The 27,713-nt window shown below is 46.5% G+C and overlaps 1 protein-coding gene across 1 annotated transcript; it reads left to right on the forward strand.

Annotated features, from left to right (window-relative positions):
* Positions 1–1,411: 1,411 nt before the first annotated feature.
* nfkb1 (nuclear factor of kappa light polypeptide gene enhancer in B-cells 1) lies at positions 1,412–26,880 on the forward strand. The gene is made up of 24 exons (XM_041943507.1): positions 1,412–1,711; positions 2,793–2,836; positions 4,527–4,608; positions 6,443–6,483; positions 7,068–7,166; positions 15,782–15,933; positions 16,013–16,176; positions 16,361–16,519; positions 17,806–17,910; positions 19,397–19,488; positions 20,025–20,163; positions 21,196–21,354; positions 21,478–21,585; positions 22,278–22,433; positions 22,767–22,896; positions 23,114–23,228; positions 23,549–23,750; positions 24,418–24,587; positions 24,733–24,835; positions 25,237–25,379; positions 25,772–25,841; positions 26,041–26,204; positions 26,402–26,534; positions 26,649–26,880. Exons 2-24 carry the CDS (start codon positions 2,798–2,800, stop codon positions 26,741–26,743), a joined length of 2,820 nt encoding a protein of 939 aa, XP_041799441.1. The 5' UTR covers positions 1,412–1,711; positions 2,793–2,797; the 3' UTR covers positions 26,744–26,880.
* The last annotated feature ends 833 nt before the right edge of the window (positions 26,881–27,713 follow it).

Genomic DNA, 27,713 nt, shown 5'->3' on the forward strand with positions numbered 1-27,713 from the left:
TATCTCATCTTAACTAGCAGCCTCCCAGTGAACACTGCCAGACCGTGATCGAACACAGCCTCAGGGAATAGTGTTGCAGTGCCAAAGTGATTTACAGGAGGGTTTCCTGATGCACTGATAGCTTTACTTGTTTCAAAACTAACTGCTAACTGCTGCTAAGTGTTGTAGCAGTTAGCTCAGTTAGTTATGTTAGCGGTCTAATTAGCAAACTCAGCCCCTGGGGGATCAGTACTGTGTTCCCTGTTGTCAAACTGGCCTCGTCAGTCTCGGTGTCTGGTCCCGGTCCAGCCCTGTTCACTGGGAGCTTGCAGCTCCTGCTGGTTCCTGTTTTAAATCTTTGCCATCAGAGCCATTTGATAAATGTTATCACTACATCAAGAGGCTTCAGAGTAAGAGTGCTGACGTAAGACTCTGAAATCTTAAGCTGCTAAATTCTCATTGGTTCATCCCAGAAATCTGAAATAAACTAACTTCAAAATAAGAAATAAATTTTCTCTCGTTCAGTATAAAGTATTTATATGAGCACGTGTCCAGAGGACAGGACTGGGAGCACTGGTGCTGCTGTGTTTGACCAGCAGGAGGCGGGAGCCCACACCAAAGATGTTCTGATTGACAGGAGGGTTCACTCTGCACTCAGCCCACTGATGTTCTGTGATAGAAAGTAACTGCATACATTTACTCATTTACTCAAGCGCTGTACTGAAGTACAGCTTTTAACTGCTTTCATGCCTTCATGCTTCTACTCCTTTATACCTCAGGGACAAATATTGTGCTTTTTACTTCACTACTTATTTGATAACTTTAGTTACTTAGCATGTTCAGATTAATAAAGCGTATAATCAATTAAAACAAATTAAGCATGTTTCTGGGGGGAAGCAACTCAGCAGATATAGTGCATAAAGTAATAAAAATCAGGTACATCTTTACCAGATGCATCATTGAAGTGATTAACACATTAATGCATCAATAATTACAGAGCAATAATTGATATATTCTTAATAGATAGATAAATATTTATATACATTATTCTGAAATTGGCCATCCTCCACAATGAGTACTTTTACTGTTGGTACTTAATTAAGATTCAAGATTCAAGAATTATATTTTAATGTTAATATATTTACTTCAGTAAAGTTTTGAGTGCAGGCCTTGTAACAGATAATTTACATGCTGTTTGTAACTATACATAAACAAGTATCTTGTTTGTGACGTGATGAAATCAAACGTGCATGTTACCTGTATATACACCTGTACAGTTCCTACTGTGTAATATAAAAAATGGCACATTTTAAAACGTGAAATGAAGATGATTTAAAACGTTGTGTTGAAATATGTTTGGCCGCAGAGTGAGGCCTCTTCGTGTTTTAGCTCCTCTCTGTACGTCACAGGGAATTTCCAGTGGGGAAGGAACTCAACTGTACGAACAACTGAGACTAATTTGTTGTCACCTGCACGACTCTGCTGCGGCTTCCTCTCAATAAATATCCATTTATTCACTCGGATTAAAATTATTTTCTCTTCGCTGTCTGTAATGACGCGGTCGTATCGCGTCATGACGCACTCCAATTAAACCAAGTTGTAAATGGATCTAGTAGTTCAGCATGGACATGGCGAAAAGATGTGCACAAGTCAACTGAAGTGAAGTGGACTGAGGACTGTCACTCATAGTTCATGTTGAGAATCCGACTTTTAACCGGACGTAGCTAACCAGGTAAGAACATGTTAACTATCCAACCATACAGCAGCTAACTACATAGCTACATATTTGCATTAATTTCCATAATGTTACCGTGACCCGTTACAACAGCGCGACTCTTGCTTTGTTGTGCTACTCACTTCCTTATTAACCATGTAACATTGAGAACGTCACACCAAACTCAATATTAAAAATGGAAACTTCAGGTTTTCTTTCCTGTCAGCGAACTCAAGACTGTCTTACATGAGTAGTAACGACTTACGTTACAGCCACTGGTAAATTGTATATTGTCAGTGTTTCAGTCGAAGTTTGGACTTTTACTGTAACTTCGCTCGCTGGATTTCTCAGCCAGTCCTCCCTTTCTTGGTAGCAGAACACCGTGTGGGTGACCTGACAAACCACAGAAAAAGTTTAAACTTATATTTAAAGTGATCTGTCAGGTGGATTTTACACTTGCCGAAAGAAGGACTGGATTCACCTGACTCTAATATTTGTTATTTTTTCTCCTGCTGTTCAAGAGCTTGAGGTGAATAATGAAGAACTGTTTAACTGCAAGATTTTTGAACGGATTTTCGTGTTGCGTTCTCTGCATACGGAACCTCTAAGAGCTAGCTCCCAGTTAGCTAGCACAGGTAGCGGTTTGCACCAGCTCCTGTAGGACATTTTGTGACATGAGACCATCAGACAGTAACTGTACTACTGTCGCTGCTGTAGAAGCGTTAGCACATAGTAACTGTTTTTTTCTCAACCGGTCGCTTTAACGACATGTACAACGTATGCGGTCCGGTAGTGTTAGCGGTTAGCCAGAGAGCTAGCAGATTCACACAGGCGCGTTCATGCGAAACCGGTGCGAGAACGCGCCAAGCCAAGCAGCATCTAGTGTTAATTTACTCCAGTAAATTGCAGTATTCCAACTTTAGGCGCGATTTTGAATACTTAAAAGTTTTTAAAAGTAAAATAATAGACGAGTAGTGAAAATGAAGAGTGATAAATGTTTGTGTTAGTGGTTGGTTGCTCCATCATTCGTTCATCAGACTGTTTTCACCACTGTGTTACTGAACGTTGCTCTCTGGGTCTCATAGTTGTGTATTTGCAGACACCATGGCTGGAGACGACCACTACCTTCATACTTCCAACCAGGTAAAGTCACCTGTAGCTTTTCTTCAGTTTGTACAGAGCAGCAGCCAGTGATATACTGTGTTAACACTAGACTAAAGTATCTCAGTATAGTGAGTAAAGTATACTGTTGTAATAACAGCTGTTATTGCCTGTATTGTTGTCATACTACATATCATAGTCCTGACTGGCCACCTACCAGAAACCACACATTTAATGTAATTAATGTCCATGTGAGAATCATGCACCTGCAGTCAGGTGTGTGCAGAGTCTCTAAAACCATCATTATTGTGACTGATACGTAACATCACATGATGCATCACCAGCTGTCATGTGATAACAAGTTGAACTACAGCAATACCACTGAATTAAACAATAGTCATTATATGCATCTGTTTGGGCAAAGTCCTTCATATTATATGGTACATGTTGAATGTAATGGAAGAGACTAGAGCTGCGATGATGAATCTATTAATTGATTAGTTCATTGATAGAAATAATGATAATCATGTAATTGTTGTAGTTATTTTTCTAAGAAGAAAAAGCCAGATATTCTCCGGTTGTAGTATTTGAGTCTCTGTCATTCATGATGTTTAAGTGAAGATCTTTGGGTTTTGGACTTTTTTTGGATCAAACATTTAAAGGGTCAGTCCGGCTGGGTGAAATTAGAACAGGCATGTTTTCACAATTGGATTGACCGAGAAAATCATCAGTAGACGAATCGATAATGACAATAATCCTTTCAGTTGAATCACTTTGTGTTGTTTTCGTTTGTTTCTTTACACCCACCTGACGAACATTTCTGAGCATCTGGATGACTGAACAGCTCCAGGTGCTGGTGGTCCAGGACTGTCAGACTGTGTATCAGGGTCCTTGATCAAGACTAGAACATGAAGTTGCCATTAATGCACAGATGTTAAAGGATAACTTTGGTTTTTACAGCCTGGACCTTATTTGTAGCATTAAATACGACCATTTACTCCCCCAGACAACTTTGGTGGCATTTGGAGTCGTTTTGAAGAAATTAGCCCCAGAGGAGCGGCGCGTATATCCGTATAATGCGAGTACTCGGGGCATCCATGCAGCCTCTATAAACGCATAATCTGCAGAAACTCGTTCATATTCCAATATTTAGTTCTGATATGCTGGTGCTATTCCCCTCTGAGCCGGCGGTCGGCTAGTTTAGCTGTAGTTTGGCACAGCTATGGTTCGTTATTGCGTATTCGTAGCCGACCGCCGCAGAGTCAGCCGTGTTGTGGCTGGCTGCTCGCAGCGTTCGGTAATGACATCATCCACGTCAGAGGTAGTTGCCTAGAGACGCCGGATGTTGATAACATGCCACCACGGGCTCAGAGGGGAATAGCACCAGCATATCATAACTAAATATTGGAATATGAACGAGTTTCAGCAGATTATGCGTTATATAGAGGCTGCATGGATGCCCCGAGTACTCGCATTATACGGATATACGCGCCGCTCCTCTGGGGCTAATTTCTTCAAAACGACTCCAAATGCCACCAAAGTTGTCTGGGGGAGTAAATGGTCGTATTTAATGCTACAAATAAGGTCCAGGTTGTAAAAAACTAAAGTTATCCTTTAAGTAACATTTAGTCCTGATGGTCTGATGAAGTGAATCATCATCTGCAGTGTGTCAGTGATCTATTGTTGAGCTGTTGGTGTGTTCATGTCCGATTTCATGTGTGACGCCTTTCAGATTTTTGACAACATCATCATGGATCCATCGTGGGAGTTCACACATTTTCCTGCGATGTCTCAGACGTCGTCCGTGCGGACAGGTGAGAATCACACCTCCACACCTCCGCTGTTCAGCCGTTCAGTAGCAGTGGTTGATTGTTGGTGGCAGAATAGAGTTCCCGTGCTCATGTGGATTAGTTTCTCTTTGTCTGCATGCTCGTAATTAAATGTGTCATCTCAGATCATAACTTCATCGTCCTTTATCTTAAAATATCAGTCTGTCTCGTTGTGATCACAGTTTGGTTCTCATCTCACTTTAACTCAACGACAGTGGAGCTTGTGCAGGTTTCAAAGCTGTTGTTAAACTTTAGTTTTGTTTGTCCCTCCTCAGCTTTTACCTAAACACCTGTTTGGTCCATCGATAATTAAGGTCTCCTTGACCAGAAACAATGTATTTTAAGGTGGATTTCAGAGTATTTATAAAGTGCCTCTGTTAAACCACATCAGGCCTGTGTGCTGTCTGGGATGTAAGTTTAATCCATATGGACCACTTACTCAGAGCTCAGTCCTGATCAGAACAATGAGAGAGCTGCTGTCTTAACAGACTGGCTCCTGTAGACCGTCTGTAGACCTCCTCTAGATAACTGATGTGTGGTCTGTAAGACACAGAGGGGCAGATGTGAGGCAAAGGGACAGGTGCATGCATTCATTCAGATCATTCAGAGGAAAGGCGGCAAATCAAACATCTTAAGATCACACATCAAATGATTTTACAGCAACAATCACTGAAACCATCATCAGATATTGATTTTCTGTCAATACACTTATTGATGGATGGACTAATCCTGTCAGCTCTACTTCATTTATTTTATATCATCATTTATCATTTCATTTATAACAAAACATCATATTTTATAAACTCTTCATATGTTTGAGTGTAAACGAGTGAGTGTGTGTGAGAGAGAGTGTGTGTGCGCGCGTGTGTGTGAGTGTGTATGCACGTGTGTGTGAGTGTGTGTGTGTGTGTTTGTGTGTGTGACTGTATGTGTGTGTGTTTGTGTGTTTGTGTGTGAGTGCATGTTTGTATGTGTGTGTGTGTGCGTGTGTGTGTGTGTGCGTAAGAGGGTGTGAGGGTGTGTGTGTGAGTGTATGTGTGTGTTTGTATGTGTGTGTTTGTATGTGTGTGTTTGTGTGTGTGTTTGTGTGTGTGAGTGTATGTGTGTGTGTGTTTGTGTGTGTGAGTGTATGTGTGTGTGTGTGTGTGTGTGTATGTGTGTGTTTGTGTGTGTGTTTGTATGTGTGTGTGTGTTTGTGTGTGTGTTTGTATGTGTGTGTGTGTTTGTGTGTGTGAGTGTGTGTGTGTGTTTGTGTGTGTGAGTGTGTGTGTGTGTGTGTGTGTGTGTATAATAATATAAATCCATGTGATGAAGGTAAAGTGAAAGATGAGTTTCGTGACGTGTTGGCGTGTTTGATCTGTGGTGAGTGTGGGTTGACGTCTCTGCTCTCACTTCCCTGTTTGAGTCCACAAGATGTTACTGGTAAGTAAAGATAGAACAGGAGGATGTGTAGGATGAGGGGAAAGTATCTCCTCTTCACATTTACATGTTGTTCTTCATCAGTAGCAGCTTCATCACGACCAGCAGACTGTAGTGAAGCAGGTCAGAGGTCACATTGGACAGTATAATAATGTGGTGTCACTTTGGCCTCATCGTCACCACATTTCTCACTATTTTCATAATGTTTCCAAACCGATCGATCGATCGATTAATGGAGGAAATAATCAGCTGATTGATCCAGAATGAAAAGAATCATTAGTTCAAATGAAGCTCAACCAGCTCCAACAGTAAAATCCTGCTTTGACATGAACGACTGAGTCACAGTAATCTGATGAGATCAGATGATGAGAAAATGTCAAATATTTCTCTTTGGTTTCAGTGGACGGACCGTTCCTGCATATCGTGGAGCAGCCCAAACAGGTAAGACTCACCTGTCCTCCTTATATTAAATTATCACAGGAAGTCAGTGATGTGAATAATCACACCACGTTGGATGACGTGAGAGGAGAATAATTACTGCTGGGAGGTCAATGTATTTTTAAATCAGTTTCACCAAAGAAATGATTTCCATGTTTTCTGTTAAACAGAAGTGACTTTATGAAAGATGAGTTACCAGTTTATAAGTTTAAACATGACGCAGCATTAATAAGATCTACAGGACATGAAACATGAAGCAGCATTAATAACATCTACAGGACCTGAAACATGACGCAGCATTAATAAGATCTACAGGACCTGAAACATGACGCAGCATTAATAACATCTACAGGACCTGAAACATGACGCAGCATTAATAAGATCTACAGGACCTGAAACATGACGCAGCATTAATAACATCTACAGGACCTGAAACATGACGCAGCATTAATAAGATCTACAGGACCTGAAACATGACGCAGCATTAATAACATCTACAGGACCTGAAACATGACGCAGCATTAATAACACCTACAGGACCTGAAACATGACGCAGCATTAATAACATGACGCTCTTTGTGTCCCAGCGTGGCTTCAGGTTCAGATACGGCTGTGAGGGTCCGTCTCACGGCGGTCTACCAGGAGCCTCCAGTGAGAAGAACAGGAAGACCTACCCCACTGTCAAGGTAGCGCTTCCTGTCTCTTGAAAAAAATGTGTGTTAAGACTCAAGGTCAAATCATGCTAATTGCTGTCCAGGCAGGTTTAATCTGTCTTGGTTTGCTCCGCTGTGTGGGAAGTGAAGTTCGGGGAGGAAATCTGACCAGATGTCTGTTTCACTTCTGTCAGCCCAGAGCTGAAACCATCAGTTGATTAATCGATTAGTCAAATGGCAGAAAAAGCATCCACTTTTATAATCGATTCAGGATTTCAATGTTGGCGCCTTTTTTGACTCTTTACTGACATTTTCTTAACCAAACGATGAATTGATTTAGTCTAGAAAATGAAATATACTTGTCATTTGCTCTATAAACGGGAACAGATGAGCTCAGTGTTGCTCCTCTCTGGTCCGGTTTGACCTCAGCTGTTGGTCTGAAAATCCTCTGAACCCAGAAATTAGACAGCTGTCAGGTTTATTTTGTGCTGAACACAAAGTGAACTGGAAACATGAGTTAAACCGTGCCGTCGGTCTTTGTTGAGTCTAACGTTGAGGTGATCTGTCCTCCCTCCACTCTTTTCACTGTCTCTATATGAGAGTTCATGTCATGTTGTTTCTGTTGATGTTTAGTTTGGAGTCTTCAGCTCCCACATGTTCCGACCAAACCAGAGGAGATGGGAAATCCCCAGATTCCAGCTGCAGACTGAGTCTTTGTCTCAACTCACAGACTTTACTGCACTTGTATGTGCAGCGTTTCATTCACTTGGATCCAAGTTTTAGACACGTCCCAACAGATGGTCTTCTTAAGTGTCCCAACATTTATTCATCATTGTTTCTAGAATTAAGTTTTCTTAAGGAAAAGAAAAACAACAGAATTTTTCTTAATTTGATTAAATTTTTTTCAAAGCTTTAGTCTTTTGAAAAGAGGAAGGATGTGGAAAGTCCTCGGAGAACTTATATACATACATACATCTTCTTCCCCTTATCCGGGGCCAGATCTCGGGGGCAACAGTCTAAGCAGGGATGCCCACATTTCCCCACACACTTCCAGGTCTTCCGGGGGGACCCCGAGGTGTTCCCAGGCCAGCCGAGCAACCGGGGCCTCTTCCTGGTGGGGCATGCCCGGAACACCCTCCCAGGAAGGCGGCCTGGAGGCATCCAGTAAAGATGCCCGAGCCACCTCAGCTGGCTCCTCTTGACGTGGAGGAGCAGCGGCTCTATTCTGAGCTCCTCCCGAGTGACAGAGCTCCTCACCCGGTCTCTAACAGAGCGCCCCGCCACCCTGCGGAGGAAACTAATTTCAGCCGCTTGTATCTAAGATCTCGTTCTTTCGGTCATGACCCAAAGTTCATGACCATAGGTGAGGGTAGGAACGTAGATTGACCGGTAAATCGAGCGCTTTGCCTTTCGGCTCAGCTCCTTCTTCACCACGACGGACCGGTACAATGACCGCATTACTGCTGCCGCCGCACCGATCCGCCTGTCAATCTCATGCTCCATCCTTCCCTCACTCGTGAACAAGACCCCAAGATACTTGAACTCCTCCACTTGAGGCAGGAGCCCTCCTCCAACCCGGAGGGGGCAAGACACCTTTTTCTGGTAGAGAACCATGGCCTCGGACTTGGAGGTGCTGATTCTCATCCCAGCCGCTTCCCACTCAGCTGCAAACCGCCCCAACACATGCTAGAGGTCCTGGTTCGAAGGAGCCAACAGGACAACATCATCCGCAAAAAGCAGAGATGAGATCCTGTGGTCCCCAAACCAGACTCCCACCGGCCCTTGGCTGCACCTAGAAATTCTGTCCATAAAAATAATAAACAGAACCGGAGACAAACTACCCGTTTGGGCCTGCCAAGTCTGTCCAGCTTTCTCCCCTGCCAGCGGATCCAACTCACCACAAGGTGGTGATCAGTTGACAGCTCAGCCCCTCTCTTCACCCGAGTGTCCAAGACATACAGCCGAAGGTCAGATGACACGACCACAAAGTCGATCATTGACCTCCGGCCTAGAGTGTCCTGGTGGCACGTGCACTGATGGACACCCTTATGCTTGAACATGGTGTTCGTTATGGACAAACTGTGACTAGCACAGAAGTCCAATAATAGAACACCACTTGGGTTCAGATCGGGAAGGCCGTTCCTCCCAGTCACGCCCCTCCAGGTAACACTGTCGCTGCCCATGTGAGTGTTGAAGTCCACCAGTAGAACGATGGAGTCCCCAGTCAGAGCACCTTCCAGAGCCCCTCCCACGGACTCCAAGAAGGGTGGGTACTCTATACTGCTGCTGGGCCCATTTGCCGAAGCAACAGCGAGGCACCTGTCCCCGACCCGAAGGAGTAGGGCAGCGACCCTCTCGTTCACCAGGGAAAACTCCAACACATGGCGGCTAAGGTGGGGGGCTATAAGCAAGCCCACACCAGCCCGCCGCCTCTCACCGTGGGCAACTCCAGAGTAGAAGAGAGTCCAGCCTCTCTCGAGGAGTTGGGTTCCAGAACCTAGACTGCGCGTGGAGGTGAGCCCAACTATCTCTTGCCTCCCGCACTAGCTCGGGGTCCTCCCCCCCAGCGAGGTGAAATTCCATGTCCCCATTACCAGATTCAGAGTCCAGGGATTGGGCCTTCGGGGCCCCTGCCCACGACTGCCACCCAAATCCATGGCATCGCCCCCTTCTGATCCCTCCTGCGGGTGATGTGCCTACTGGAGGGCGGGCCCACGTCGCTCCTTGGGGCAATGCCTGGCCGGGCCCCAACCCCAGGCCTGGCTCCAGGTTGGGGCCCTGGTAACGCCAGTCCGGGCGATGTAGATGTCCTTGTTCTTATTTCAGCCATCGGGGGCTGTGGAACCGCTCTTAGTCTGACCCGTCACCTAGGGCCTGTTTGCCTTGGGAGCCCCTACCAGGGGCAAGAAGCCTGAGACAACGTAGCTCCTAGGATCATTCAAGTACTCAAACCCCTCAACCACAATAAGGTGGTTCAAGGAGGGGTCCGCGAAGAACTAAAAACAGGAAATTGTTGTTCATTCACACACCTGGGACCTTACCTGGACGATGTGAAACATTCGGATGCTCGGTGTCAAATTTAAATACCTTGTGGCACCTCGCTCTTTGTTTCTCCACCAGCTTCAAGCAGGTTTTCTTATTTTACTCGTAATTTCCCAGTAATTATAGTTTCCCAATAATTTCCTCTGAAGTTCTCTGGAAAGATGTCTGATTTGAACACGAGGACGTCCCCTTAAAGAAGCGCTCAGTATAAACTCACTAAATATTCTTTCGTTGTCCGTTTACTGTTAGAAACTTTTTTCTTCACATATGTTGAACTTTATGCTTCACTGCAGACACAGTTCACATTAAAACACTTGGGTGGTTGATCAGATGAATAAAGAAGACGGAGCAGTTATTTCCAGTTATTTCTGAGGGAGCATCCAGGAAGTTAGAAAGATTAATTGGAAATGACAGACTCGTTAAAGAAATATGTTTCATGTCGTCAAAGATAAAACACGACATCGCGTCTAACGAGTAAAACCTGAAGTGTGTCAGTCCGAGATCATACCAGACTGGATTAAATCCAGTCGGTCCACAGTGCGACACATTTGAAAACTCTGTTAATCTGGTGGGACAACAAGTCATTTCAGGGGAAACAGGGTGATAGCGAGTGATTAATCTGAGCTCATCTGATTTAGAAATGTTGAGAGCTTGATGCCAACAGATGTTGTGGCAGCTTGAGCTTTTTTAGTCAAATGATGTGAAAACTGAATGAATCCTTGTTCAGGTGTCAGGTCAGAACCTGGAAATACTTTTATAATTTTCTTTCATCCTTAAATGAAGTTTGATCTGAAAACTAAACACCATTTAAAGTGATGCCTCATAATAAAGTCATTCAAGACTAGAAGTGAGTCATTAAAGAGCAGATTATTAACCGCTCACTTGCTGCTGGAGATGTTTGTGTGTCGCGCTGCAGATTATGTTGAACAGATTTGAGTCAAATTCGGTGGAAAGTTTGACTCCAAAGAATTTGGGATTAATCTTTGTTTTATTTAGCAGGATTTCAGGACACAGTGACAGAAGACATTTTTGTACGTTCTCAGTTGTTTCCTGTCAGCAGAGTTTTGGCTCAGAGTATGATTTTAGCTCAGATTTTGCTCCAATGAAAACTTTTTCTGCCACTGAAATAATAAATGTAGTGAACTGAGCAGCTTTGGCCGAGCTCTGAGCTCTGAGTGTTAGTTTAGTTCACAGCTGAAGTCAGTGAAAGTCACTGCAGGAACAAATTGACTTCTGGGTTAAAGAAGCTTTTGAAGAGTCTTCTGCTGGTCTGGACCTGTCCAGGTTTATTCTACACACACACGCACACACACACCTCCGCTGTGTTTCATGTCTCTTGGGAATTTCCTCCATGACACCCACATGTAATTACAAGGAAGTGGAGTTGCGTCACAGGCTGGAAAGGCGTTGAGTTTCGGCTCTGAGATGAAAGCTCCTCGTCCGCAGGTGTAATATCTGCGTGAGCGCCCACTCCGGCCCAGAAACGCTGACATGTTTTAACCCTTGCCGTGACCGGCAGATCGGCGTCCTGCTTCACGTGTGTGCGACTGCAGGCGGCTGCAGAGCGCCGACTGTGATGTAAAAGACAGACAGTAATCTGGGTTCAGGTCATGTCTCTGGACTCATTTCCTGCCACTTTCACTTCAGACTCTTATTGTGGTGTGTTGCTCCTCTGCTCCTCCTCCCTGAAGGCCTCTCCCGCTGAGGTTTTTAAGGGTTTTTCTTCACGTGAATCGAGGGTCTGAGGACAGAGGGTGCATACTTTATGCTGATGGATGCACGTCCTGGTGTCACATGTTTCTTTATGTTTTATTTCTGTAAAGCATCAGCTGCAGCTCTGCGATGTCTGCAGACACTTTGTGGCAATGAGCGTTTGATCAGCGACAGATACAAACTCCACCCGACTTTTTCAGCCTGCGGAGGCTGCCAGGTACTACAAATATTTATTGTGAAGGTGCCAGAGCCAGGAAACCATCAAACAGCAGCGCTCGCTGTGTTTCTAGGAACCGCGTTTGCCTGCCAGGCAGCTTTGATTGGCCATCTGAACCAGGAAGAGGAAGTGGGCTCGGGTTTTATTGACTGCAGCAGTTGCAACGTTCCTGCAGGCAAATGCAGTGACATGACACACACACACACACACACACACACACACACACACACACACACACACACACACACACACACAACAGAATTACTTAGGTCAGTGTTTTTTTACGTCTTATTTCCTTTGTGTGAAACAGCTCAGAAACAAGCAGTAAAATGTTGAGATGAAAGAAAATCAGTGTGTGGGAGACGCTTCAGAGACAATAAAAGAAACCAGGAACAAGACAACAAAATAAATAAATAATATTAAAACAGACCAGAAGCAAAAGTAAGATTTCATGTTTTAGCCTCCTGTTTAATAAATCTTAAATCATTTTAATAACATCATATTATCCTAATAATATTATTATTATATTATTTCAAATGATAAGTTTATGACTTGAAATGATATGTTTGGTTTGGCTTCATACACGCAGTAACCTCCAGTTAGAAACTTCCTCATTCATTTTCTGTTTGTGAAGTTTCGTTTGTTACAGCTGATGTTTCAGGACCTGTTCAGACTGTTTGCTGATTTGGAAACCAATTTGATCTGAGATCAGATTTCCTATGTCTTAGAAAGTGTAAGCAGTGTATTTATAGAGCTCATGTCTTTCAATGGAAGCTGTGGTTTACTGGTCTTTACTGTTCAGAACGTGGTAATTATCAGTAAAAGTGACTCAATCACTGCTTTCAACACTGACTCACATTTAGCAGTACTTTAAAATACCCCAGCTTTTATCACTGACATTTTGACATAATTGATTTTGAAATAGACGTGAGAAATAAATTTACCTCTGAGGGTCAGCAGCAATCTGTGTTGCTTTTCTGGCCTCTTGTTGATTGGCTTATCAATAACACAAGACTAGTGGATCAGTTGAACACAGCTGAGCGGAAGAATCCCTGAGAACCAGTGTGCACTTGTGCAAACAAGAAAACAACTTGTGTGCAGAAGATAACGATCCGTATCCTGTGTGCAGTTATTGTGCAGAAGTTCTGTGCAACTAGCTGTGCTGGGTGTGCTGGAGAAAACAAATCAGTGAAATATTGTTTATTTTATCATCCTCTCAGATGATTCAAGGTGAACTCCAGTGATCGTCCACATCAGCGTGTGTTTCCAGGTGTTTCAGTCTGTTCGTGTGACGTTAGAAAGAAGTGAGCTGAGCAGACGTCTGTAGCTGCTGCAGGCTACGTTAGCTGCTGCTAGCATAACACACCTGAGTCTCTGACTGTGAGCGCTTGCATTACTGCAGGTGCCGGGTTTTGATGAGGAAGACATGACTGGTTCATCGTGTTGGAGGAAAGAAATGAGAAATCTGTGAAGGACCCTGTGGGTTAGTGCACTTAATGTCAAGTTAATGCCACAGCAGCAACAGAAGCTGTAAAGCTGGTCATTTCCTCACACATGCACATGTTGGCTGCATGTGCTGCGTCACTGTGTGGACGAGCAGCATCAGCACAAAACGACCAGTCAGCGCACAGACTACACTTTTATGTAGCTTTGATTTTAGAGAGATGTGCGATTGTTAACGAGGTTAATTATTATCGCTGACATTCCTTAAACAAACTGTTTAATGTCATGCATGTAAATTTTAGTTTGTTTTCATTTCATTTTAAGTTTATTTCTTCGCGGTGACACCTCTGTAACATGTCTTACATATGATAAAAAATATCTTTCTTTTAAAATAACAGAGTCAGTATTTAGCCCCGTTGAGCTGAGACGGCCGCCGAGCGTCTCTCTGATGTGACGGGTGGTGTCGGTGCGATGGAGGAAAGCTGTGACTCATCTCTGTCAGGAGGAGAAAGTGTTTCTGAAGAGACAAACTGAGAAACACAAAAAGTCCGACTGGCTGCGTGACTCATCTGTGGAGCGTCTGTCCAATCGAGCCTCTCTGATCTGACAATACCTCACAATTCAGACGAGAGTTGAGACTTTCCACCCCGGACTTCCTTCACCACGTGCTCTTTAAACTGCGATACCATCAGCCTTTATTTCCAGTTGTGTGCAGTTAGATGACATCGTGTGCTACAAGATGAAACTTTCAGGGGCTCTGCTGGGAGTTCAGCTTTGAGATCATTTACAACTTTAATTCTCTTGTAAAGACATGAAGAGCTCGTGTAAAGCTTCACAACCTGAGCATCAGAAAACACCTGTGGCCTTTATAATCTGTAACAAAGCATCATATTAATAAATTCATCATCAAATGTTTTGTGTGTCAGATCAAAGTAACTACAGCTGTAGAATACATGTAATACAGTACAAAGTGCAATATTAAATGTAGTGGAGTACTTTGATAAAGCAGCAGAAATTGTATAGAATTAAGTACAGTACCACTAGTTTACAAGTTAAGTAAAAGTACTTAGTTACTTTCCAGCACTGGTATGACACACTGCTACACGTCTGACTGGCAGCTGTGTGAGAGGGACAGTGCACAGATGTGGATGCCTTCTATAAGATCATTTTCTGCTGGCAGACGTACTTTAAAGGATAACTTTTTTACAACCTGGACCTTATTTGTAGCATTAAATACGCCCATTTACTCCCCCAGACAACTTTGGTGGCATTTGGAGTCGTTTTGAAGAAATTAGCCCCAGAGGAGCGGCGCGTATATCCGTATAATGTGAGTACTCGGGGCATCCATGCAGCCTCTATATAACCTCTATTCCCCTCTGAGCCCGTGGTGGCATGTTGTGAACATCCGGCGTCTCTAGACAACCACCTCTGACGTGGATGATGTCATTACCGAACGCCGGGCGCTGCGAGCAGCCAGCCACAACACGGCTGACTCTGCGGCGGTCGGCTACGAATACGCAATAACGAACCACAGCTGTGCCAAACTACAGCTAAACTAGCCGACCGCCGGCTCAGAGGGGAATAGCACCAGCATATCAGAACTAAATATTGGAATATGAACAAGTTTCTGCAGATTATGCGTTATATAGAGGCTGCGCATGGATGCCCCGAGTACTCGCATTATACGGATATACGCGCCGCTCCTCTGGGGCTAATTTCTTCAAAACGACTCCAAATGCCACCAAAGTTGTCTGGGGGAGTAAATGGTCGTATTTAATGCTACAAATAAGGTCCAGGTTGTAAAAAACTAAAGTTATCCTTTATCCTGAAAGTGTTCTACTCTTGAAAAGTTAAAGCTCTTTGGTCAGGCTCTGGTGGGAAAGCTGACAGTCAAACTCTGATTTGATCAGTCAGACTGAAGCTGTCTGAAAAGAAGGGTCTGGAACAGGAAGTGATCGGGTGGGTGATGTCATCAGTGGGCGGAGACAAAAGGACTGCAGGTGATTCACATGTGCGTCAGTTTGAGTAGATGATTGATAAGTGATTGAAACATAGACTTCAGACTGAGGCTAAGAAGGCAGATTTTGTGTTTGGACATCAGAGAAGCAGCGTGAAACACAGCCGAGCCGAACGTTTTCACATCCCACTGTGACGATTTCAGTACGTCAGACTTCAGCAGCAGGTGTCAGCCGACAGGTAGCGATGCTGCAGCTTTCATTCATTTCACTTTCAGGTCAGTAACTACCAGGGTCCGGCCCGGGTGGTGGTGCAGCTGGTGACGGCGCTGACCCCCCTCACTCAGCTTCACGCTCACAGTCTGGTGGGAAAACAGTGCGACAAAGGGATCTGCATCGTGGACCTGCACCCCAAAGACTCGAACATCAGGTGTGCAGCGCGCGCACACACTGCACAGTGAAACCGCTGGAAGTGTCAGGCGTGAGACTCACAGGTGTGTTTTTGTTAGTTTTCCCAACCTGGGCATCCTCCATGTGACGAAGAAGAACGTGGCGAAGACTCTGGAGGAGAGGATGATCGAGGCCGTCAGGATGGGATACAACTGCGGAATCTCCATCCACCCCGAGATCGACGCCCTGCAGGGGGAAGTCCGAGTCCCCCGAGACCTCAGCGGTCAGTCCTGCTCTGTGTGTGTGTGTGTGTGTGTGTGTGTGTGTGTGTGTGTGTGTGTGTGTGTGTGTGTGTGTACCTGACAAATCATCCAACATTTTCTGTTTTTCTGTCTGTTTTATTAATGTTTCATCAACTTGTTTGGAAATTAATTAACCCCCCCCCCCCCCCCCCCCCCCGTCCTCAGACCACCAGCGCAGTTTGATCAGCAGTGCGGCGTCTCTTCAGGCTAAAGAAATGGACCTCAGCGTCGTCCGCCTCATGTTCACGGCGTTCCTCCCGGACAGCGACGGGGGTTTCTCCAGGCGCCTCGAGCCCGTCGTGTCTGAACCGATCTACGACAGCAGTGAGTCTGAGCTCACAGTTTCGCATCCACACACCGTGGGCCGCTTCCTTTAACGCTGTTTCCAACAGGACGGGGGCTTCTGTAGCTTTTAGATTCCTCCTCTAGTCCGCCCGCTCATTTAACGATGCCACTGGTCTGAGATCAGTCCCAGAGCGGTTCAAGTCAAACGGTGATAATCCACATTTCCACCTGCTCTGAGCACGATCTGAGGCTTCGTGCTGCGGGGGCACTAAATCTGTATTTTCTGAAAAGCAGTTTGTAACCACAGTGAAACATGAACCAGGTGAAGATTCGTTTTCTGATCAGTTTTCACATAATTTTGTTTTGTTTTTCCACCTGGTAGATGAGATCACACCTGAACCAAAACATGACGATGAACTGACTAACGATGTGATGTGTGATGTATGTGCTGGTTCCTGAACCGTGATGGCTGAAGTACAGCAGCTGTCCAATCAGGTGTCTGAATCTTTAGACTCAGTCTGTGACATTTCCTTTATTAGACAGTTAAGTTTTTGTTGGATCGCAGCAGAGTTACTGCGTTAATGCACGTCTCATTTTCTCCTGCGCCAAGAACAGCAGTAATGTGATAATGAGTCTGGGGGCTCGAGCTCTGTGTTTCTGACTTTAGCTCACATTATTGAGCTCACACCCCCCACAGTCGACTCTCTAGCGGAGGATTATGGTGAAGTCGTGTCAAGCCGCCTGGTTTCATTTCCCTCTTCCTGCTGCTTTGGTTTCCGTGCGCTGCAGCTTCCTGTCAGCGGACTTAGACCTGCTCGTTAATTCAGGATTGTTTTGCACTTTCGCTTTAGATTCACACTCAGTCAGACGCAGTCAGAAGTAAATATATGTGACAGAACAAACAGCATACTGATGATTAATCTGCTCCAAGAGTCTGAACAGTCATGGAGCTGCACATGTAAGGTTGTTCTCAGGAAAGATTATGGGCTCTTTAAAATCTAAAGGTTCTTCCTCTGGAGAACAGGAAGGAAATCTGATGAGTGGTTGTTAAGAGCATGAGCTGTTGAGATGATGTTTATTCTGTGTTCTTTTTTATTCTATTCTAACCATTAAGAGTCACAGTTTCATGTCTGTCAGCCCTAAACTGTAGAACTTCATTAGAGCCTTGAGAAGGTTCCAGGAGTCCTTGAAGAAGTCCTCTGGATCAGTTCTGTCACATTAAATGTAGATTGTCGAGGAAGTGTTGGCTCAGTGAGCTCGGCGCTCGCTATAAAGCACACCTGTGAGTCGAAGCTCACCTGCTGTGCTTCTCTCTCTCCCCTCAGAGGCTCCGAACGCCTCCAACCTGAAGATTGTGAGGATGGATCGAACCGCTGGCTGTGTGAGCGGAGGAGAGGAGGTCTACCTGCTCTGTGACAAGGTCCAGAAAGGTGAGGCCGGACTCTGCTGCTGCACTTTACAGCGCAGGACAAACATGAAACCACTGACAAATGTGAGCAAACATCAAACATTGCTTATCTAAACATTCAGAGTGAGATACAGGTTTGATTCATCATGAACCTTTTTCCTCGTTCTTTCTCTTTGAGTGATGATGAATGTAATAATCTGCACGTTCAGTTCAGACTTCAACAGTTTCTCTGCTTTCACACTGTCAATATGATGTCATCAGAGTAGGAGAACAAAGGTGTTTTTATCTGGGTGTTTATCAGCTGATGTCGCCACCTGCTGGAGGGTTTGTTAAAGCCTCTTCACACATGTTTAAAGGAGCAGTGAGTGATTTTATCCTTGAGTGGATCTGACTGTTGTGGACTGTTTGTTAACCCTTGAAGTTCCACCACAGCCTAAATGATACAGCCTCGTTTCCCAAAAAGGTCGCTGTGTAAAACGTACAAGAGAAAAGAAACCTCATATTTAATTGAAAATAGCACAAAGATAACAAAACAAATGTTCAAACTGAGAAAATAATATTCTCATTTAGAGTTTGATGCCAGCAACATGTTTATAAGAAGTTGGGACAACAAAAGACTGTGAAATGCTAAAAGGAGACAGCTGGAACATCTCACAATGAATCAGGTTACCTGGCAACAGGTGAGCAACATGATTCGGTAAAAGAGCCTCCCAGAGAGGTGGAGATGAGGAGGGCTTCACCGCTCTCTGACAGACCTGCAGCCTCAAACGAAGCTGAAACAGATCCAGAAACGATGACGCCTCTCTGGTCCCGAGCTCGTTGACGATGGACTGAAAACTGTCCTGTGGTCTGACGAGTCCACGCTGGAAGTCCTTGGTACCAGATTTATCGCAGTAAAGCGCAGCAGCCGAGGCTGTCGTGTTTCCTTGAACTCACTTAGTCCCTCTGAAGCTTTGTTCGAGTGCAGTGAAGCGGATCTGTGGGAACTGAGGCTGAACAGTTTTTCTGGTTGGAGCAGTTGTGGTGTTTTTGCTCTCCTGGAGGAAGTCCAGCTTCAGGGAATTCCCCTCTGAAACGTAAATCCCTCAGGAGGAAGAGACCAATTCTGGCCTGCTTCAGGCCTGTTGGCTTCTTCTTTGTTTTGGTTGTTTTTGTGGCAGAGAGCCAGCAGCTGATCTGGACTCTGTAATCCAGCAGGTCAGCAGCTCCGCTGAGGTCAACTCAACAACAAACATGAGTCTCTACATCGGCCACATCAGCAGCAGCAGCTCAGTGGTCACAGAGTCACAGCACCTGAAAACATGTAGTACAAATACTGCTGGAGATGAGAGAGGCTTCAAACAATGAAGTACAGTAAATACTCTGACGGGTCGCGCTGATGCAGGATTTAAACCACACTGTACAGATTCTACACCCAAGTCCTGGACAGACACAGCTGCTACTGCTTTCTTTAAACAACACATTTAACGTGTGTGTGTGTGTGTGCGTGTGCGTGTGTGTGATTCCAGATGACATCCTGGTTCGGTTCTATGAAGAGGACGACTCAGGGTTGACCTGGGAGGCTCTGGGAGATTTTTCCCCGACAGATGTTCACAGACAGGTCAGTACAAGATAGGAGTACTACTGTTTGTAGTAGTCACAGAAGTAATATTAGTTACAGTTATTCTAATCCAATGAAGGAGTACTACATGAAGTAGCAGCAGAAGAGTGGTGCTGAAGTGCTCGTAGGAAAAGTAGAGTGTTGTAACATCGTCAATTGTAGCACTTGGTATAGTAATGGTAGTAGTACAAGTCACATGTAGCAGAAGCAGTAAAAGTTTTGGTTGTAGTTAAGTATCAATCATCAGCAGCTTCAGTATGATTACTACGAAAGGTAGTAGCAGTAACAGTAACATTAATAGTTCTAAATAGAATCAGTAGTATCAGCAGTAGTTGTACCAGTAGCAGTCTTTGTTATAGACTACGTAACAATAGTAGCTGTGTTAGCAATATTTGTCGCAGCAGTAGTAGTAGAAGTATTGTAGTCTGCCCAGATCAGGAACAGTATTACAACAGTACAAGTTTCAGTGTTTCCAGCAAGATTATCAGTGGTCAAAGTATGACTTGTTACCATGGCGATGTGTTGTCTGCTGTCAGTTCGCCATCGTGTTCAAGACTCCGAAGTATCGAGACCAGAACCTGCAGAAGCCGACGTCCGTGTTCGTCCAGCTGAAGAGGAGGTCTGACAACGAGACGAGCGAGCCCAAACCCTTCACCTACCACCCCCAGATCATAGGTAGGACTACTCGCTCCACCCTTCACCCACCACCCCCAGATCATAGGTAGGACTACTCGCTCCACCCTTCACCTACCACCCCCAGATCATAGGTAGGACTACTCGCTCCACCCTTCACCTACCACCCCCAGATCATAGGTAGGACTGCTCCCTCCACCCTTCACCCACCACCCCCAGATCATAGGTAGGACTGCTCCCTCCACCCTTCACCCACCACCCCCAGATCATAGGTAGGACTGCTCATTTCACCCTTCACCCACCACCCCCAGATCATAGGTAGGACTGCTCATTTCACCCTTCACCCACCACCCCCAGATCATAGGTAGGACTGCTCATTTCACCCTTCACCCACCACCCCCAGATCATAGGTAGGACTGCTCGCTCCACCCTTCACCCACCACCCCCAGATCATAGGTAGGACTGCTCCCTCCACCCTTCACCCACCACCCCCAGATCATAGGTAGGACTGCTCATTTCACCCTTCACCCACCACCCCCAGATCATAGGTAGGACTGCTCGCTCCACCCTTCACCCACCACCCCCAGATCATAGGTAGGACTGCTCGCTCCACCCTTCACCCACCACCCCCAGATCATAGGTAGGACTGCTCGCTCCACTCTTCACCCACCACCCCCAGATCATAGGTAGGACAGGTAAATCCACCCTTCCTGTAACCTGGATTCGACTATAACTGGAGAGGTTCGATTGTTGGAGCTTATTAGGGGTACAGACTGGGGGGAGGTGTTGTCTGGAGGACTGAAGTGGGGGTAACCGACTGGCCTGTTCTCTTTGCAGCATGTTTGGGCTTTAAAAACAGACTTTTATTCCGTTTTATAACCTTGATGTAAGAATTTAAAAAACTCATAGTGTTACAGTAGAACATCATTATCAACAGGTGAACTACAGTGACAGTGCAGGTAAACACAACACAGCCCCAGCCTCAACACACACTGCTCAATACACTGTTCAGGTAACATGACGCTCACCTGTGCACATGCTCATATACATGTACTACTCTGTGTGTGTGTTCAGACAAGGAGGAGGTGCAGAGGAAGAGACAGAAGACGTTGCCAAACTTCCAGGACTTCAGCGGTCATGGAGGAGGAGGAGGAGGACTGTACCGAGGAGGGGGAGGAGGAGGTCCTGCTGCTGGAGGACCTGGCTCTGCAGGAGGAGGAGGAGGAGGAGGAGGTAATCACTCCTCGCTGTGTGTTTGTCTGGTTGGTTCATTACGAGAAGACTGAAAACTTGAATTTGGATTCCTGTTCACTCTTAATCAGCTGATGTTGTCTGTGTGTTTGATTTGGCCTCCAGCTTACTTCCAGGGCTTCACCACCTACAACTATGGAGGAGGAGGAGGAGGAGGTGGAGGTTTCTCCACAGGGTACTCAGCTGGTCTGGGAGGAGGAGGCATCAAACACGGTGAGAAATACAGGAGTGACTTCTCACACGACACGCGCTATCTGCGGTTAGCTAACATCAGCAAACAGCAGTGTTATTGGATGATTAAAGAGCTTGATGGAGGTGACGATACATTTATTACCAAAGAACGGTTTGCAGCTGCAAAAACAGCTGCAGCTGTTTGCAGTTTGTGAGCTTTCAGATACTGAATTTGAGCAGCGTTGTTCTGTCAGGTGGGTCCTCAGCATAGAGGGAAAAGACTTGAGACCAAAATATCTGTTTCATGGAGACATTTCATGGAGAACAGATGCTGTGAGGAGGTCGCAGCGAGGCCGAGACATGTGGCAGTGAGGCCTGTGACGCACGGCAGCGAGGCCGTGACACGCGGCAGCGAGGCCGAGACATGTGGCAGTGAGGCCTGTGACGCACGGCAGCGAGCCCGAGACATGCAGCAGTGAGGCCAACACACGCGGCAGCGAGGCCGACACACGTGGCAGTGAGGCCGACACACGTGGCAGCGAGGCCGACACACGCGGCAGCGAGGCCGACACACGTGGCAGTGAGGCCCGTGACGCACGGCAGCGAGGCCGAGACGCGCGGCAGTGAGGCCGAGACACACGGCAGGAAGTGTGATGTTCCGGTTGTTAGGGACGCTTTCATCACTTAATGTTGAGTTGTTGTTGTGTTAACATGATGTGAATGTTGTGTTGAAGCGTCTCAGGGCGACGCGGCGGACGACAGCAGCGCGGACAGTGATTCGGACGACGACTCGGGGTCAGGGGTCATGCTGAGATCTTCGACCCGGCCAGGAGGCCCGGAGGTGGGGCAGAGGACTGAGGAGGGAGGTGTCAGTGTGGAGCCACACAGAGGTACAGATCTCCTGCTGCCATCACATATCACAGTGTTCAGACACAGGACAGCAGTCAGCCTGTTCAGCTACCTCTGATTTTTAATCCTGAGTTCAGACTTTAGATCATGATCAGACGATCAAAGCTGCAGCTCAGCACGTTATATCAGCACCTCACAGATCTGATGTCAAGAAGCCCCTAAAGATGTGAAACAGCCCAGTTTCATTCAGCTTTAAAAGGTTTGAAACATACAAACACTTTAAATGAGACAGTCTGTTCATGATGTTTGGTGTGTGTGTGTGTGTGTGTGTGTGTGTGTGTGTGTGTGTGTGTGTGTGTGTGTTTGTGTTGCAGACGAGCAGTTGGATCAGGTGACCGGCAGACAGTTGGAGGCTCTCTTTCAGTACTCAGTTACAGGAGACTCAGCGTACCTGCTGGCTCCACAGCGCCCCCTGATGGACGCACAGAACGAGGATGGAGACACGTCAGTAAACACAAAACACACTTTGAGACTTTGAGCGTCAGGTGTTTTAAACTCTGGAAGTTGATTAAAAGTTGGTTGCTCTTGTCTTTGAGTCACACCTGAGTGAACAGGTAGCCTCAGTAAATCTTATATCAAAATGTTTGGTCAGTAGTTTTACAGCTTTAGTGCAGTGAGTCTTTCTCTAATTTTTTCTCCATGTTCTCGCCGTTCGTCTCAGCGGGCTCCATCTGGCAGTTCTCCACAGCCAGCAGGAGGCGCTGAAGAGTCTGACTCAGGTTGTGTCTGCCCTGCCTGGACAGGAGGTGCTCAACATGAGGAACCACCTCTACCAGGTACTGAATGCTGAGACTCTGCAGCATCTCTGCTGTTGTGTCCTTGTTTTGGAGGATTTACAGGAAACGCTTCAGTTTCTTAGCAGCAACGACAGTTTCTACTTAAAGAGAAGGAAAAGCAAACCTTTCATGTCGGGAGCAAAGAAGGAAGTGTCTAGTTTGGGAATTAGGAGCAATGAAGTGCTCTGATTAATGGAGAAGAAGAAGGAAAGAAATCCATGTAGGAAGGAAAGATGATGTCAGAGGAAGCTTCGACCGAACCTTCACAGGAACACAAAATGTTTCTCCAAGTCTGTAACATCCTCCTCCGTGTGTCCCAGACTCCTTTGCACCTGGCTGTGATCACCCAGCAGAAGGAGGCGGTGGAAGCGCTGCTATTGGCCGGCGCCGACCCGACTCTGACAGATCGTTATGGCAACACTGCACTCCACCTGGCATCCCAGCTCGACGGAGGAGGGATGGTCCAGTTTTTACTACAACACAGAGAGCTGAGAGGACTGCTGGAGCGCACCAACACAGCAGGTACACACACACACACACACACACAGCAGGTACACACACACACACAGCAGGTACACACAGCAGGTACACACACACACAGCAGGTACACACACACACACACAGACACACACACACACACACAGCAAGAACACACACAGACATAGACACACAGCAGGTACACACACATACACACACACACACATACACACACAGCAGGTGCACACACACACACACACACACACACAGACAGATACACACACCACACACACACACACACACACAGCAGGTACAGACACACACACACACAGCAGGTACACACACACACAGCAGGTACACAACACACCACACACACACAGACCACACACACACACCACACATCACACACACACACACGTACACACACACACACACACACACCACACACACAGCAGGTACACACACACACACACACACACCACACACACACACACACACAGCAAGAACACACACAGACATAGACACACAGGAGGTACACACACCACACACACACACACACACACCACACAGAAACACACACACACACACACACACACACACACACACCACACACACCACACACACAGCAGGTCACAAACACACACTACACACACACAGACCAGGAACATTGAATGTTTGTCAGCTCTCTGTCCGTCTGTTTCCATGGTTACAGGTCTGTGTGCAATCCACCTGGCGGTTCTGGCCAATCAGCTGTCTTCTCTCAGGGAGCTGCTGGAGGGCGGGGCTAATGTGGAGACTCCGGAGCGCAGCTGTGGACGGACCGCACTTCACCTCGCCACCGAAAGCGACAACGTGTCTCTGGCGGGCTGCCTGCTGCTGGAGGTACACACTGGACTGGGAACACTGGGCGTACTGGGAGCACTCAGCACAGAGTCACAACTGTGACATTTTAGTTCCAGACCCTCAGTTACTGGTTAGACTGGTCAGGTTCAGCTCTGACAGTGTGTGTAATGTTTTCTGTTGGCAGGGAAATGCCAGGGTGGACTGCTGCACCTTTAACGGCTCCACCCCTCTCCACATCGCTGCAGGGCGGGGCTCCATCAAGCTAACAGCCCTCCTGATGGCTGCAGGTGAGACACACACACCTGCAATAAAGGGACAGTTCAGCATTTTCTGAAATCCTCTTATTGTCTCTCTCAGTACAGAGTTTGAGTGAGGATGTAGTTAGCCTAGCTTAGCATAAAGGCTGGAAGCAGGGGGGAACAGCTAGCCTCTACTAACCTCTAACATCCATGCATGACATGACATGACTCCACCTGCTGATGGAGACAGTGTGATGGAGTTAAAAGGTGTGGAGAAAGTGTCAACGATGCAATCAGACAGGTGTCGGTAGGTGATCGGGTTAGCCTGCTTTCAGTCTTTATGCTAAGCTAAGCTAACCACGTCCTGTCTCACCTTCATCTCAAGATGGACTCCCACCTTCTTCTGGATCAACATGTTTGAGCACTGTGGGACTGTGGGGTGTTTTCAGGTGCAGACCCTCATAAAGAGAACTTTGAGCCACTGTTCTTCAGGGAGGAGGAGTGCTGTGATGAAGAGAGGGAGGCTGAAGAGGATGAAGATGAAGGCTATATCCCAGGAACCACTCCGCTCAACATGGCCACCACCACTCAGGTACGCCAGCTTCCTTCAGCGCGTCGATGGCTAACGAACACGAGCTGAAGCTCTTCTGCTTCTTACACAACTTTCAAAATAAAATCCTGATCCCAACTGAAGTTTAAAGAGCAACGTAACACCTGTCACCTTGCTGCAGCGTGTAGCGGTGTACTCACTGGTTACAGGTGACCACAGCCAATCAGAGAGGAGAGACACTGCTGATCACACTGATGTCATCTTAGCTTTCAGGAATATGAATCATAATTTCTTCAGCAAATGAGGCCACTCAGACTCAACAGCTCTGAAAGCTGCAGGACATCATTTTGACCACAAGGGGGCAGAAGAGAAACTCTGCTCTGTTTATTGACACCACCTGAAAACTGTGTGTGTGTGTGTGTGTGTGTGTGCAGGTGCTGGAGCTCTTGAATGGTAAAGAATATGAACCAAAGTCTCCACACAAAGCGTTCACACCTCCTCAAGGTGAGTTCAGTCCATAGTGTGAACAGTTTCTGTCCTGCTGTGACCTCTGACCTCTCTGACCTTTGACTGAAGTAATCCAGTTTGAGGTCTGATTTCTTCACATCAGTAGAAAAAATTAAATCAAATAAATAAATGAGTTGTGTGTGTGTGTGTGTGTGTGTGTGTGTGTGTGTGTGTGTGTGTGTGTGTGTGTGTGTAGGCGACCTGCTGACTCTGGACGTGGAGGTGAAGCAGCAGGTGTGCTGCGCTCTGGAGAGTGAAGGATGCTGGGAGAGTCTGGCTCACAGTCTGGGTCTCGGGATCCTCAACATGGCCTTTAGACTGAGCCCCTCCCCCGCCAAAACACTGCTGGACAGCTACGAGGTACGCACACACACACACACACAACGACACACATGCACACAAAGACACACACGCGGAAACACATACACACATGCACGCAGACACACACGCAGACACACAGACACACAGGTGTGTCACATGATGATTGGATGAGTCAGCGCTCAGCAGCCTGCTGTCATGATTGCCTCTCTGTGACCTCTGACCTTTCTGTCCTGCAGGTCTCAGGTGGGACAGTCACAGACCTGTTGGCTGGTCTGAGGTCAGTCGGAGAGTGCAGAGCGCTGAGCATCCTGGAGGAGGCGCTGCGTCACCTCGACGACCAGGAGATGCAGATGACCAATGAGATGAGAGGTGAGCGGACGCTGACGTGATGGTTGCGGTCACATGACTGTTTGTCTCTCTGTCCTGTTGGTTAAACACCATCACCATGACAACCAGTCGCTCAGCTGTGGTTTCTCTCTGCAGGTGAGTCTCTCTGCGCTCAGGTTCAGGATCTGAAGGTGGAGGTTCGGCTCGACAGCGGGGTGTGTGACAGCGGGGTGGAGCTGTCCACAGCCTGACCGTCTCATTGGTCTGTCTGCAGTTTGTCAGAACAAGCACAATCCATCCATCATCCATCCATCATCCATCCATCCATCCATCATCCTTCTACTATCCACCCTCATCCAACATCCATCCATCCATCCATCCATCCTCCCTCATCCATCCAGCCATCATCCTCATCCTCTCATGCATCCTGCTGCGATTGGTTCCTCCTGTCATCGGTCTCTCTGGGCTCGGCTGAGTTTCTCCTCACAAACATTTTTAGCAGTTTTTCCTTTTTTAACGCGATGATGCAGAACTCGTTCGGCGTGTGTCGACTGAAGGTCGCAGCAGTTTATCTGATACGAACTGAGATGTGAACGACGGACGAGTCTTGTTGTAGAGACGGACGAGAAGATTTGGTTTGCCGTGTTTCAGCCCACACTACACTCCGGCAGGTCACAGAGCGGACATCTGGTTATTCTGCTTCACTCGCCGTCGCTTTAAAGGAATAATTCAGCAAAGTGAAACCTCACGTTGTTCGCCTGCCGCCAGCTGGCAGGAATGTGTCGATTGGATGGGACTCGCGCTGCGTCGGCTGCTGAATGAAGCGCTCAGGTGGAGTTTAGGTTTGTTCTGTAGCAGCTGCCCAGCGTCTGCGGGGGAAAGGTGCTATTCATGCTAATGATTGTAAAGAGGCTAATTTGCCCTGAAGGATCCGTTCAGATAGTTTCATGTTTGTCTTCAGACCTGATCCAAAGTCCACTTTGACTAAAAGATCCAGTTTGAAGGTTTCTCATAAAACTCAGCGATCAGGTGACGTATAAATCTACCAGTTTGTGCTCGTAGCTATTTGATTGGCCAACGCTTGTCAGATGACGTCACGTCGTCCTGCGGTCAGTCTGAACGAGGCCTCACTCTTTGTCCTGGACTGTTTCTGGACCGGGAGCCCAGACCTCCTGAAGGTGTGAAGGTGTTTTCTTCAGACGATGTGGAACGATGTGACAG

This window comes from Chelmon rostratus, chromosome 9, assembly GCF_017976325.1.
Source record: "Chelmon rostratus isolate fCheRos1 chromosome 9, fCheRos1.pri, whole genome shotgun sequence".
Classification (NCBI taxonomy): Eukaryota; Metazoa; Chordata; class Actinopteri; order Chaetodontiformes; family Chaetodontidae; genus Chelmon; species Chelmon rostratus.